This window comes from Capsella rubella, unplaced genomic scaffold (genome assembly GCF_000375325.1).
Source record: "Capsella rubella cultivar Monte Gargano unplaced genomic scaffold, Caprub1_0 scaffold_6, whole genome shotgun sequence".
Taxonomy (NCBI): domain Eukaryota; kingdom Viridiplantae; phylum Streptophyta; class Magnoliopsida; order Brassicales; family Brassicaceae; genus Capsella; species Capsella rubella.
Window position 1 is genome coordinate 7,661,771 of NW_006238918.1, and position 12,768 is coordinate 7,674,538.

Here is a 12,768-nt window from a genome sequence, read left to right on the forward strand (position 1 = left end):
CAAAAAGAAACGGTTAATTCAAAAAAAAGAATTATATAACTATTTCTCATCAGAAACAAGATGATATAAAAAATTTGGAAACTTAAATTCAAGTTCAACTTTTAAATATCAAATGACGGGTATCATACATGAATATGAAATTTAAATAGCAAAAGTAAGTTTCAAATTACTTAAATATTTCAAATATCGGGACAAGAAATAACGAATACAGAAAGAGAACGAGTAATTTAATTAGTTAAATACAAGCTATATAATGTTGGTTTTTTTTTAAAATGTAAATTATTTCATTTATATATAAAAAAAATATGATATTATCTTAGAGAGAACGAACGGGAACAAAAAGGGAATGGGTAATTCAAAAAAAAAAAATATCTAAACTATTTCTCATCAAAAACAAGCCTATACGAAAAATTTGGAAACTTAAATTTAATTTTAACTTTCAAATATCAAATGACGGGTATGATACAAGAATATGAAATTTTAATATCAAAAGTAAGTTTCACTTAAAAATTTCAAATATTGGGACAAGAAATAACGGAAAGGGAACGGGTAATTTATAAAATAAAAAATTATTATCTTAACTAATTCTAATAATATACAAAAGGGAATTATGGGTAACGGGCAAGATGAAGACATACTATTTATTCATGTGGGTGGACCAAAATATTTCAATTTGTTGTAGAACATGCATAGTGAACGGGTTTGACTGTCCTGATATCTATATTTATGTTATTTTATTCAAAAGTTTTAATGTTTTTCATTAGTTTATGTGATGTGATAGTTCACAAATTTAATTGATTTCTAATTTATCAGTCATTCAGTTTACACTCGATCCGAGTCTTATATTATGTCGATTAAAATATTAGAAACTTTGTGATAAACATAGTTTTTGCAACCAATCACGCACGTACGTGCGGGTTCATCCCTAGTGTTTTTTAAAAAAGTTATCGATAATGGTTTATAACAAAATAAAATAAAAATAAATTTAAATAAATAAATATCAAATTAAAACAAATTAGCAATTATAAAATATTTCAGCTCCCGGGTATTATTAATTTTTTTTTTTTTAATTGAAAAGAGATACTCCTTGATACATCGAAATAGTACGTTAGTGTTGAGGAACTGGGGTTCAACAATTCCTACGACACTTTTGTGCACAATCTATGTTATCGCCACATTTGATTTGACAGTGCCATATGCATACTGGGTCTGGAACTATTTGACGTTGCTGAATTGTTATTTCAATCCTGCATACATCCACAAATCATAACAACATATATGTTAAATTATATGTTAAATTACACACACACACATGACACATATATAAAGTCTTCTATCTATCAACACATATTTAATTCGAAATTAGTTCACTAATTTGTTAAAAATGAAATATAATAAAATTAAATTTTTTTATGTGAATGCATGACACATACGGTGAGTGAGGGTCTTCCTTTGACAAGTTCTCCATTCCATTGCATGCTTTTAGATGACATCCTACCATTATCAATGCCATCATAATCATCATACACAATTTTTGAGTCATTCTTTTACAAGTTTATTTCGTGAGATTTGATTATTTTTTTAAGTAATGTTTATTGTTTGCTAGTATATGTTTTGTGTTATAGACACACACACACATCTATATAGGTACATCTTCTGAAGGAAAGATATCATATTGCATTTATAAGTTTTGTTGGTTTGACTTGACTAGTTGACTATTATTATTTTTGTAACTTTTGTTTTAATTGCAATATCTCTAACATGGAAAACAATGTAATTTTATGATTTTGAAATATCCTAATAATTTAATGGTAATAAATAAATATATAATAGAATTAAATAATTTATGCTAGAAATGTATAATACATTTACTAATTTGGCTGGTTTTTACCGTTTGACTTGAATACAATTAATCCTACTATATTAATTAAGAAGTAAAAAATAAAATTAACCTTATAAATTGTAAGAATTTACATTGATATGCCATTAAAAGGTTTTTTTTTTTTAAACAACTGAAGGTAATAAAAGATAATTAAACAAATAATCAAACAAAATAAATATATAAAATCACAAAATAATCAATAAACTATAAATAAAATCATAAAATAATCAAACAAATATATTGTTTGTTTGGATATCCTACTATATTAATTGAAAAGTAAAAAAATAAAATAAACCTTATAAATGGTAAGAATTTACATTGATATGTCATTAAAAAAAATTTTAAAAGAACAACTGAAAGTAATAAAAGATATTTAAAATAATAATCAAATAAATTAAATATATAAAATCATAAAATAATCAAACCAATATATTGTTTGTTTGGATATACAAACACAAATACGGGATACATAAATATTCAATTAAATAATAACAAAATAAATTATTACAAATTTATATTAAATTAAAAAGTTTGGCACACGGTTTACCTGGTTAGTACCTAGTTCTGTATAATATTATAGTAAACAAAATAATAAGTCATATATACATATACATATATATATATATATATATATTTATTTATTTATATGTATATGGACAAGATCGTCATGATTGTGGCAAGTTTGGGTAATTTCTCTTCATCTCTGTAGATAAATATTTCAAAATATCAATAGGCCATTATGACTATTCAGGATTAGTGATTTAGGACTCTCTAATTATGATCACAGATTGACAGGTCATGATCAACATTTTTCGATAAACAGATCATTTTCGCTACTGCATTAACCCACAAAGTATTTTGTTATGACAAGAATCGTTTCTGACTAAGCAAATGGTCCTTCTGTTTTTGCTAATTCAGTAAACCCCACTTTGGTGGTTAACAACAGATCAAATTTTATCGATGAAAAAGTTTGTAGGTTTTTAATAGGCTCACTTTTGAATAAAGTGAGTGGTAAGAATTAGATTAAGTAACCTTTGATTTGTAAGTTATACCTAACATATATCTAGGCATGTCAATCGGGCTAGCCCGGCCCGCCCCAGCCCAAAACCCGTAAAGCCCTCATATATTTGAGCCCGGCCCGGCCCGGCCCGAAAAATATGCGGGCCTATATTTCAAAGCCCGGCCCGGTCCTAACAGGGCTACAGGGTTTTTCGGGTTTTTTTGGGTTTTAGCTAACGATAAAAAATTAATTTATAAGTTCATAATAGTTTTTAAAAAACAATATTTAAAAGTATACTATAAAAATAATGTATCAAAATTTAAATAACTTATCAATATTCATTAAAACTAACTTAATTTAAGAGAAAAATTGAAGACTAAATAAATTATTTACACTTTAACCCAATAAAACATGGAACTGAAATACTTTAAAGTAGATGGTAGAGTCAATATCTATATATAATTTTAGCTTTGTTCAGTTTTGACATATATAAATAATAGAAAATATGATAGATAATGATTTTAAAAGTATTAAGTAAGGCTAGTAAGTAAATATGAAAAATTAATTCATTAATTAAATCTTCTATTCAAACTACAATATTTACAAAAATAAAAATATATTTATTTAAGGGCTTTTCGGGCCAGCCCGAGCCCGACCGGGTTAAGCCCATAAAACCCTTTAACCCGAATGGGCTTAGCCCAAAAGGCCCGGTTTTTTCTGGACATATATATTTAAGCCCGAGCCCGATGTTTTTTAGGGCCGGGCCGAACTAGCTCGCGGGCTTTAGCCCTAATTGACATGCCTACATATATCCCACTAGTTTATCTCTTTGATATGAATATATATATGATAAACATTTATTAGAAATATATATAAATATTTGTTTACATTATACGTATCTTACTAATTACCAGTCACTTTTAAGATGTTAGATTCATAGTCTAGTGGGTTTATGGGTCATTATCATTGAAGGTGCAGTTATCAGAACAAATAAAGAGAATGAAACAAGCTTTCTTTGGTGTGAAGCTACACGATCTAATCAATATCTAATGGTAGAATAAAGTCTTTTATTTGTGTCTGGCTTTTTATAGATTCATGTCACATGCATATGATCAATGAATACTGTGTAAAGTGTAATATATATAGAGGGGGTTGATAAATGGGTTAGAATATTTAATCAACTCAACGATATCCTTTCTTGGATCATCATACGATAATTATTTATCCTCCAGTTTAGACTTCATTCATCGATCTCTGTGTTGGGATTGTGATGGGAATATGCTCTCTCGTTGTCCAGTGCCTTGTAGTTCAATGGTTTTCGGTGAGCTTCATTTCTATTGGAGGAGTTGGCTTGTCGAGTGATGAGAACGGGTTAGGGAAGATGCGACTAATGAGGTACGCATTTGAGATACTCACGGAGAAATCCGACGACAACTTGGCGGACATGGGTATCCAAATGTTCTTCTTTGAACAAACCCTAGACCACTTCACCTACACTCCGGAAAAGTAACATGAGATTCCGTCAAAGATATGCGGTTAATTCCAAGTATTGGGAAGGTGGAAAATCCAATGCACCCATCCTCGCTTATCTCGGAGCGGAATCTTCAATGGACGGCGATTTGGGCAATATTGGCTTCATAGAAGATAACGCTCCTCATTTCAAAGCCCTCATCGTCTACATAGAGGTTGGTGTACATGTGTGCATATCCCTGCCTATATACAAATGGAAACGCTATAATTTTTTAACGGTTAATTTCAATGTCAAGCAGCATAGGTTCTATGGGAAAACAATGCCGTTTGGGTCGGCGGAGGAAACGTTGAAGACTGCCAAAACCTTGGGCTATTTAAACACAGCTCAAGCCCTTGCGGACTATGCCCTGATACTTCTTCACATCAAGGAATCATACTCAGCTCACCATAGTCCCGTCATCGTTATTGGAGGATCCTATGGTGGAAGTAAGTTTCCTACTACGTACTATACATAGCGGAACCGATTGTATTCCATGCATATATGTATGTATATATACTTGTTTTGAAAAAATATATAATAATTTTTAATAATCGATTACTATAAAAATAATTCACATCTAAATATAATATGGAATGCACCTTTCGCTACTCATCTCTCTTTTTCTGATGTTCCTATTAGAACAATATTAGAGTTTACGTATCTTGGTTTAGCTATATTGGTTATTAATGTTGGTTTAGCTTTAGACTCAGTTTAGTTGTTTGTGTTTAAGAACTCGTTGTACAGTTGATTAAAATTGAGTAAAGATATTTTCACAATTATGTTTCTCTAATGTTATTCCTCATCTAATTAACACCATATATGGATATTTAAATTTACCATGATGATAAGATATTAAGCTTCAAATAATTATTTAATTTTATTTCACATTTCATGGCACGACACTCAAAAGTGTTGGCAGCTTGGTTCAAGCTAAAGTACCCACACATTGCACTCGGGGCTTTAGCATCCTCAGCGCCTCTTCTCTATTTTGAAGAAACACTTCCAAAACATGGTTACTTTTATATAGTAACCAAAGTTTTCAAGGTAATTAACTAAAAAATAGTTCAAAATATTACTGTCAATATATGTATATAGTATTTACTAGTCTTAATTTTTCTTAAACATATTTTTTAAAGCAAACGAGCAAGAAATGTCACGACCAGATACGTCGATCTTGGGATGAAATAGACATAATCGCAGCCAAACCAGCCGGTCTGTCAATCCTCAGCAAAAAAATCAAGCTTTGCAAGTAAAAAACATCCACCCAATTTGATATATACCGTATATAAGTATGAGCAATAATCTATCATTTTAATAAATTATTTATCTTTTTTTTTTTGGTTGATCCATTAGTCCTTTGAAGGACACTTATGAACTCAAAAGTTTTTTAAGTTACGTATACGCCGGGACAGCTCAATACAACAACAATGTATATTCCGCTACGGTTACTAGCGTGTGCGAAGCGATTAACACCACCCCACCAAGAGATCTACTAGACCAGATCTTCGCAGGTGATGTTTTATTTTTCCACATTTATTAATAATTAACTTATGCTTAAAGAAACGCTGCTTCCCGGTCTTTGGGATATAGCTCGGCTTGATGAATTGATGATCAGGTTTCATAAAAGTTTCTTCCTCGCAGGTGTGGTCGCTTATGCGGGAAATATTTCTTGTTATGGTTTTAATCAGCTCACAAACAGTGACAGGGCATGGGGATGGCAGGTAAAACATTTCTGTCACACAAAAAAAAAAAAAAAAAAAAGATTATAACCTTATACCTAGCTAGTAGCTAATATTGTATGTACATTATTATTTCACTGACGAACTCGTCCAACTAGTTTATGAGTTAAATATGCACACGCTATTATTACACAGGTTTGCAGTGAAATCGTAATGCCCATAGGGTATAACGAAGAGGACTCAATGTTTCAAACCCGCCCGTACAACATGACTAGTTATAGTGAAGACTGCCAATCAAATTACGGGGTTATACCTCGTCCGCACTGGATAACATCTCACTACGGTACTCAGGTACGGGTCTTTACAATTCCATAATTAATGTTCAATATCTATCTTATCAATAAAAAAATTCAAGTATTAATGAATACATCGATCTATTTATATTTTATAGGACGTTAAGTTAATATTTCGAAGATTTGGCAACAACATTATATTCTCCAACGGATTATTAGATCCTTATAGTGTCGGCAGGTAATTTTTTAAAAATATTAATTCTTTTAAAAAGTGCGTGCGAAATTTATGAGCATTTTTTGTTGTCCATATATTTCAGCGTATTGGAAAATATCTCGGACACGGTTGTTGCCATTACGACAAATAACGGTAATTTATTAGCTAGACATGATTTTACTTTGTTAATTGAGTGTTTATCCAAGAGATACATGAACTCTTTCACTAATGTTGGATATATATTTTTACAATATATACATTGATCAGGGTCTCATTGTATGGATATTACCTTGAAGCGCAAGGATGACCCGGACTGGCTCGTGGAGCAACGTGAGAAAGAAGTTCAGATCATTGGATCTTGGATTCGCACCTATCAAAAGGATCTAAAAGAACTTAAAATATCGATTTAAAAGTTCATTGGTTGTAATATGATAAAAACCAAAAAAAAAAAAACATAAGTGAATAAAATATTGGCTGTAATAGTTAAGGTATCGTACTTACTACTTAGTATATTACTCTTTCTCTTCATTGATACAGGGCTTGGGTTTGGTAATTGGATTCTTCTAATTAGGGGATATGAATTACGATCGTAAATCTACAATAATGATTTTTGCCTATTTGGGTTAATAATTTAAAGATTTTTTTTTGTCGAAAGTTAATAATTTAAAGCTATACAAAATAAATAAAAGAAACATGGGCTAACCTGAAAGATTTGGGGTGTTCTAGTCTTTATCCCAAAGGTTCCATAAGCTAAAGTTTTACGGATAAGGCCCATTTAAGTTGTCTATAGCCCAATATCAATTTCCCAGATCGTCACGTCCTAATCGCCGGTTCATACACCTCCGGGACTCGGTGCACCAAACCCGAATCCCCCAAAATGTTTCACTGAGTCGACTCGGCTTCCTCATATCCCAAGTGAGTTACTCTCTTCTTTTGTATCGCGACTTGGTTCTTTCGTGATTATGAAATTTAAAATATTGCATTACGGTCTTCGTTCAGATTCGGTATTTTGACAGATTTTGTTCGAATTGATTGGTTGAAATTCATATTTCAATATCTGGATTTTTGGGTTTCAGGAATTTCAGATCTTTGTTTCTGAACATCTCGACCGAGTAGTTTGAGTTCGAATTGGGTTGTTTATTGTAGAAATGCGTGACCTTTGTCGATAATACTGGATTTTCAAGGCTTTTTCGTGTAATATATAGGATTCACTCTGATGAAAAAGAAAAAAAAAATTCGGCAAATCATCTGTGAAAATGAATTAGAATTACTCATGGAGGTTCTTGGAAATATCTGATTCTCTGACTTGTGCATCTTGAATTCATCAACTGAGGATTGATTGATCAGTTTACCTTAGGTAGTGTTTGGAACTCATGTTGCAAAGCTTTGCTGTGATAATCGAGCAAGTTAAGTCTCATGTAAATTGATTATGAAGAGCTTGTTGTTGACACATGAATTTTGCATATGTTATAGTTTTGTTGCATTTTATGCTATAAGCATAAGGTATTCTCAGCGTTTGAGTTACATTTGAACTTTGTTATCTCTTCCTGTTTCTCTTTCTTATGGTCTTAAGACTGATTCCAGCTTCATGTTTATTGGTTTGGATTGCAAAGTCCCACAAGATTACGATGGCGCCATCACGTAACATCATTGTAGCCACTGGTCTGGTTGTTTTCGCGTCTGCAGGGTTAGCGTTCCCATTTTACATGGCGTAAGAACCCTTTTTGCCCCTCTCTCTCTCTTTCTCAATTTTTGTTAGATCGTCTCTGATCTTGTGGTATGATAGTTCTCTTTTTGCCTCTCTCTTTTGGTTGCTGCAGATCATCGAAAAAACCAGTGATTGATTCAACAAAACCATTACCTCCTCAAGCAACTTTTAGAGGACCTTACATAAACACAGGCTCACGCGATGTTGGACCTGATCATCGAACTTATCCAAAGAAATGATCCCATCAATGAAAGCAGGAGTTTTCAATGTGAGGCAGGTATACACACATTCACATATCTTATTCCCAGACAAACGATATCGTTTTTGACGTTTGTGCTCTAGCTCCATGTAATTTCGCTATGCTTTATGTAACCATTGAAGAAACAGATTTCATAAGCAACTTAAGAAATTGATTTTGTATTGTCGAAAATTCTAAGTGATGTATCAAGAATCACTAAACTTCATTATAATTTTCTTAGAATTCTTGTATCCATGAATTTGCTTAGAAATCTCAACTTTACGCCAAGTTTCAATTTGAAGCATCTTCCCAAAACAAAACTGCTATAATCAATGCCTTAAACTTATGAACTGAGACGTCTTATAAGAGATTGGTTCTTTAAAATTGAAATTGAAGACAAAACATTGCAAAGATAAGTAGAAATTCATAACAATGCCATAGTTAGAAACTAGAAAATCCCAAATTACATATCCATAAAAGTACCCAAAAGCATAAAATCCTAATTCATATTCAGATAACTACTAGTTCCTCCTCCCCACATTACATAAGCCAAATCTAAGAACTTGTAAACTTGGTCACCGCCTTAGTCCCTTCAGAAACAGCGTGCTTAGCCAACTCTCCAGGCAACACAAGTCTCACCGCCGTCTGAATCTCCCGGGAAGTAATCGTCGGCTTCTTGTTGTACCTCGCAAGCTTCGAAGACTCACCAGCAAGCTTCTCGAAGATATCGTTGATGAAACTGTTCATGATCCCCATGGCCTTGCTCGAGATTCCGATATCTGGGTGAACTTGTTTCAGCACCTTGAAGATGTAGATCTTGTAGGTCTCGACGTTCTTCTTGGATCTCTTCTTCTTCTTGTCTCCAGCGACTGCTGGTTCCTTGGGGAGTTTCTTGCCGGCTTTTGGTTTCTTCTCTGCCGCCGCCGCGGTTTCTGCCGGACTTTTCTCCGCCGGTTTCTTCTCTGCTGGTTTCTTATCTGCCTTCGCCATTTTTCAAATGCTTAGAAAAGCTTCTCAAGATTTTGCTGTTGTGATTTTGGTTGTTGTTATGATTCTTCGATCCTCCAAGTCTTGTTTATTTATATGTGAATAGAGAGAGTTCTGATTGGTTGAGATACTGATATGCAGATCGGTGACGTGGCCATATAGTTACTGTTCGATGTGGGGTATTAATGAATGGATGGTTTATATCTACTTTAAGTTTAATGCGCGAGTGATTATAGAAATTTCGAAATATTTCGATCGCCGGTTTTAGCTAACCGCCATAAGTTGACGTGGCGGCAATGTTGAGTTTCCCATTTCTAAAGAGGGAAAAAATTATTTGGCGTGGATTGCTGACTTGGCTATTTTGGATCTGTCCAAGCAATGGACGGCTGCGATTGATACTATATTTCGATGTTTTTAGATTAAAAATTACCAACTCTCGTTTATTATTTTCAATTTTCAAAGGTATACGTGAATTTTTCGAACTTCTATAAATGCAACGTTGAATAATTTTAACCTTTGAAATAATTAATCGAATATCTACATTGTCGATTAATTTATCTTTTTTTAACAGAGTTTCAGTTTCTAACTTTTTGCTAGTATCTATTTTTATGGAATACATGTACAAATTAGACGAACTGATTTTTCATTTATGTGTGTATATTATGTATAGTATTTTCCTCACGAAAAATTCTTGGGTTCACCCCTAGGGGTGAACCTATCTCATTCACCCCTCTTAATTAACCAATCAAAATATAATAACGTGCCATGTCATTTTCTATTTAAAAAATAAATCAAAATTAAAATCATAAAATAAAACAAATTAAGGAAACAAATTCTGTAGGATTTTTATTTAGGAAATTTTATTTGGTTTGGGTTTATAAAATAATGGTTAGGGTTTAGATTTTATAAATAGATGAATTTATTTTTTTGTTTGGGTTTATAAATAGTGGTTAGGGTTTATATTTTCTAAATAAACAAAATTATATTTCGGTTTGGGTTGATAAAATAGTAGTTAGGGTTTAGATTTTGTAATTAAACGAAATTATATTTTGGTTTGGGTTGACAAAATAGTGGTTATGGTTTAGATTTTGTAATTAAACAAGATTATATTTTGGTTTGGGTTGATAAATTAGTACTTTAGGGTTTAGATTTTATAAATAAACTAAATTATATTTAAGTTTAGGTTAATAATATAGTGGTTAAAATTTAAAGTTTGTAATTAATAAGATAAATTATTTTAATTCATTTAATTAGATGACATGGCTAATTTTGATTGGTTAGCTTAGAGGGGGTGAATGAGATAGGTTCACCCCTAGGGGTGAACCCAAGAATTGTTCTTTGCTCACTAATCTTGAGGAATGGAAGAAGAGCTAAACATAAATCTTGACTACAAATTTTTGTGTGATGAGTAAAAATCTAATAGATTATTCTACCCTATGCATTATAATTACGTTCCCATTGGAACCAAAATCTTTTATAACATTAACGTTAGTGCACAAGCAGTTACTGTGATACGTCTTTGAATATTTTATCTCTTTGACATTAAACTTAAGAGGATATATATAGAAACTCGTGAAAAAAAGAAAATGAAAAAGAAAAGAGTTTGAATGCACAAATCATCTCTTTTCGTACTTTCCTTAGTTTCCTATGATCTCTTTATGGTGGTCGTCGGAGCTGACGACCCATGTGCCGGTACGTGGCCCAAGAACAAAGAAACGTGGCTCATAAGCTTGTCTTTCCTAGAGAATCTAGTACCACAAGAGCAAACCCATTTTATATCCCCACAATGCTTCTCGTGCGTCCTAAGATCAGACAGAACCGAGAAATGTTTCACGCTGCATCTCCTGCACATGTACATTTTAGGACAATGACTCCTCTTGTAATGATTCTTGGCGCAGATCACAGATTTCAACGGCTGAAACTTCTCGTGCCTCTGGTTCCATCTACACCCTTGTTGAGGGCACGAGTAGTAATGTTTCTTTAACGAGTAGTCTCCTTTCTTGTCTTGGCTAATTGGGCTGATCAACGCCTCCCGTGTCTTGTACTCATCCCCGTGCGCTCTCATATGCATCCTTAGATTCGCGTCTCTCTTAAACCCTTTCCCACAAATCTGGCAGTAATGCGTGTATTTTGCTAGTAGGTCTGCTACGTCTAACTCCAATATCTCGTAGTTCCCGGATCTTTGTTTAGAACGATGATATTCTTTTTTAGGGTTTAGGGTTTGGGTGCCGAACCACTCAAGGTTCTGGTCAGGAAACGAGATCTGCCCTCTTTCTTGAACACCAAAAAGGTTGGTCGATTCTTGTACAAAATTATGACCTGGCTCGGTTTCCTGTCGGGAAAATTCCAAAACCATTGCATGATCTGCGGTTTGATCGTTATCATTGTTGTTGTTAGATCCGATGTTGAGTTGTTGGCAAGTGAACAGCATGGAAGAAGCAGCCGTGATGATTTCTTGAACCAAACTTCCGATGTTAGCCACTGCCAAAGACGTTGACCCCGAAGATTGGTTAATGTTATTAGTAGATATCATGTAGAAGCTCACCAGAGATTGGGTCTGATGGACTTTGTCTTGTAAGGTAGAGAGATTGTATAGAAGAGATAGTGAAGCATCGTCGTCTTCCAATGATTTCACCCCGGCCGTCGTCACGGTATTATTAACGTAGTTTTGTTTTGAAGAAGTAGCGGTCGTCCCGGAGAAGCTAGACATTGATCCTTCACCTTTACTTGTAAGATGGTCATCTTGATTCATCATATTATGTATATATGAAGAATCTAGTTTGAGTTTTCTTCTTAAATTTTCTTTCGATTTTGTTGCTTCTATATTTTCGTTGTGGTATATTTGTTTCATATATATCCAGACGGTCTAGAGTCTAGATGCCTTGAAGAAGACACCCTACCCTCTACCATATAAAATACTCGCGAGTTGTGACATACATTCACACAAAAAACACACACACCAACAAATACGTGTCACATATTTTAATATTTCTTCGCTTCATTTTATCAAACATGTTAAATTGGGAAAGATTATGTACAAAGTTGGTTTAAAATTTGAAAGAAAAAAAAAAGTTGGTATTCATGAATCTTGCAGTTTATTAGTGATTTTAAAATCGAACAGACATATTTAATGATGAAAACATTTATTATAGTATAATAGATGGCCAAATCGTTATAAATTTTATTTAAAGTTTAGGGTTTTGATTTGGCTTACATGCATGATATTAATTATAAAGATGTTTAATTAGATTGACGTC

General features: G+C 32.9%; 3 protein-coding genes, 1 long non-coding RNA gene and 1 pseudogene across 5 annotated transcripts; 2 read left to right on the top strand and 3 right to left on the bottom strand.

Moving 5' to 3' along the window:
* Window positions 1-1,022: 1,022 nt before the first annotated feature.
* On the bottom strand, window positions 1,023-1,624 carry LOC111830185. Its single transcript, XR_002833550.1, has 2 exons — window positions 1,434-1,624; window positions 1,023-1,247 (listed from the first exon to the last, which is right to left on the bottom strand). It is a non-coding gene; the product is annotated as an uncharacterized LOC111830185 (long non-coding RNA).
* A 2,390-nt stretch (window positions 1,625-4,014) lies between these two features.
* LOC17882337 lies at window positions 4,015-7,146 on the top strand (annotated as a pseudogene).
* Window positions 7,147-7,384: 238 nt separating this feature from the next.
* On the top strand, window positions 7,385-8,777 carry LOC17882829. Of its 2 annotated transcripts, none has more exons than XM_006288917.2 (3): window positions 7,385-7,493; window positions 8,192-8,289; window positions 8,399-8,777. In XM_006288917.2, exons 2-3 carry the CDS (start codon window positions 8,207-8,209, stop codon window positions 8,523-8,525), a joined length of 210 nt encoding a protein of 69 aa, XP_006288979.1. In that variant the 5' UTR covers window positions 7,385-7,493; window positions 8,192-8,206; the 3' UTR covers window positions 8,526-8,777. The 2 variants fall into 2 exon arrangements, with proteins under 2 accessions (XP_006288979.1, XP_023636921.1); XM_023781153.1 differs by having other exon boundaries at window positions 7,409-7,493; window positions 8,163-8,289.
* Window positions 8,778-8,882: 105 nt separating this feature from the next.
* Window positions 8,883-9,550, bottom strand: LOC17883594 (histone H2B.10). The gene has a single exon (XM_006288987.2). The coding sequence runs from the start codon at window positions 9,512-9,514 to the stop codon at window positions 9,080-9,082; it is 435 nt and encodes a 144-aa protein (XP_006289049.1). The 5' UTR covers window positions 9,515-9,550; the 3' UTR covers window positions 8,883-9,079.
* A 1,400-nt stretch (window positions 9,551-10,950) lies between these two features.
* LOC17884512 (protein SENSITIVE TO PROTON RHIZOTOXICITY 2) lies at window positions 10,951-12,317 on the bottom strand. The gene has a single exon (XM_006289074.2). The coding sequence runs from the start codon at window positions 12,264-12,266 to the stop codon at window positions 11,157-11,159; it is 1,110 nt and encodes a 369-aa protein (XP_006289136.1). The 5' UTR covers window positions 12,267-12,317; the 3' UTR covers window positions 10,951-11,156.
* Between the last annotated feature and the right edge of the window lie 451 nt (window positions 12,318-12,768).

Coding starts and splice junctions, on each gene's coding strand:
- LOC17882829 (XM_006288917.2), top strand. CDS start 8,207: ATGGCGCCATCACGTAACATCATTGTAGCCACTGGTCTGGTTGTTTTC. Junction 8,290..8,398: donor GCGTTCCCATTTTACATGGC/GTAAGAACCCTT, acceptor TGGTTGCTGCAG/ATCATCGAAAAAACCAGTGA.
- LOC17883594 (XM_006288987.2), bottom strand. CDS start 9,514: ATGGCGAAGGCAGATAAGAAACCAGCAGAGAAGAAACCGGCGGAGAAA.
- LOC17884512 (XM_006289074.2), bottom strand. CDS start 12,266: ATGATGAATCAAGATGACCATCTTACAAGTAAAGGTGAAGGATCAATG.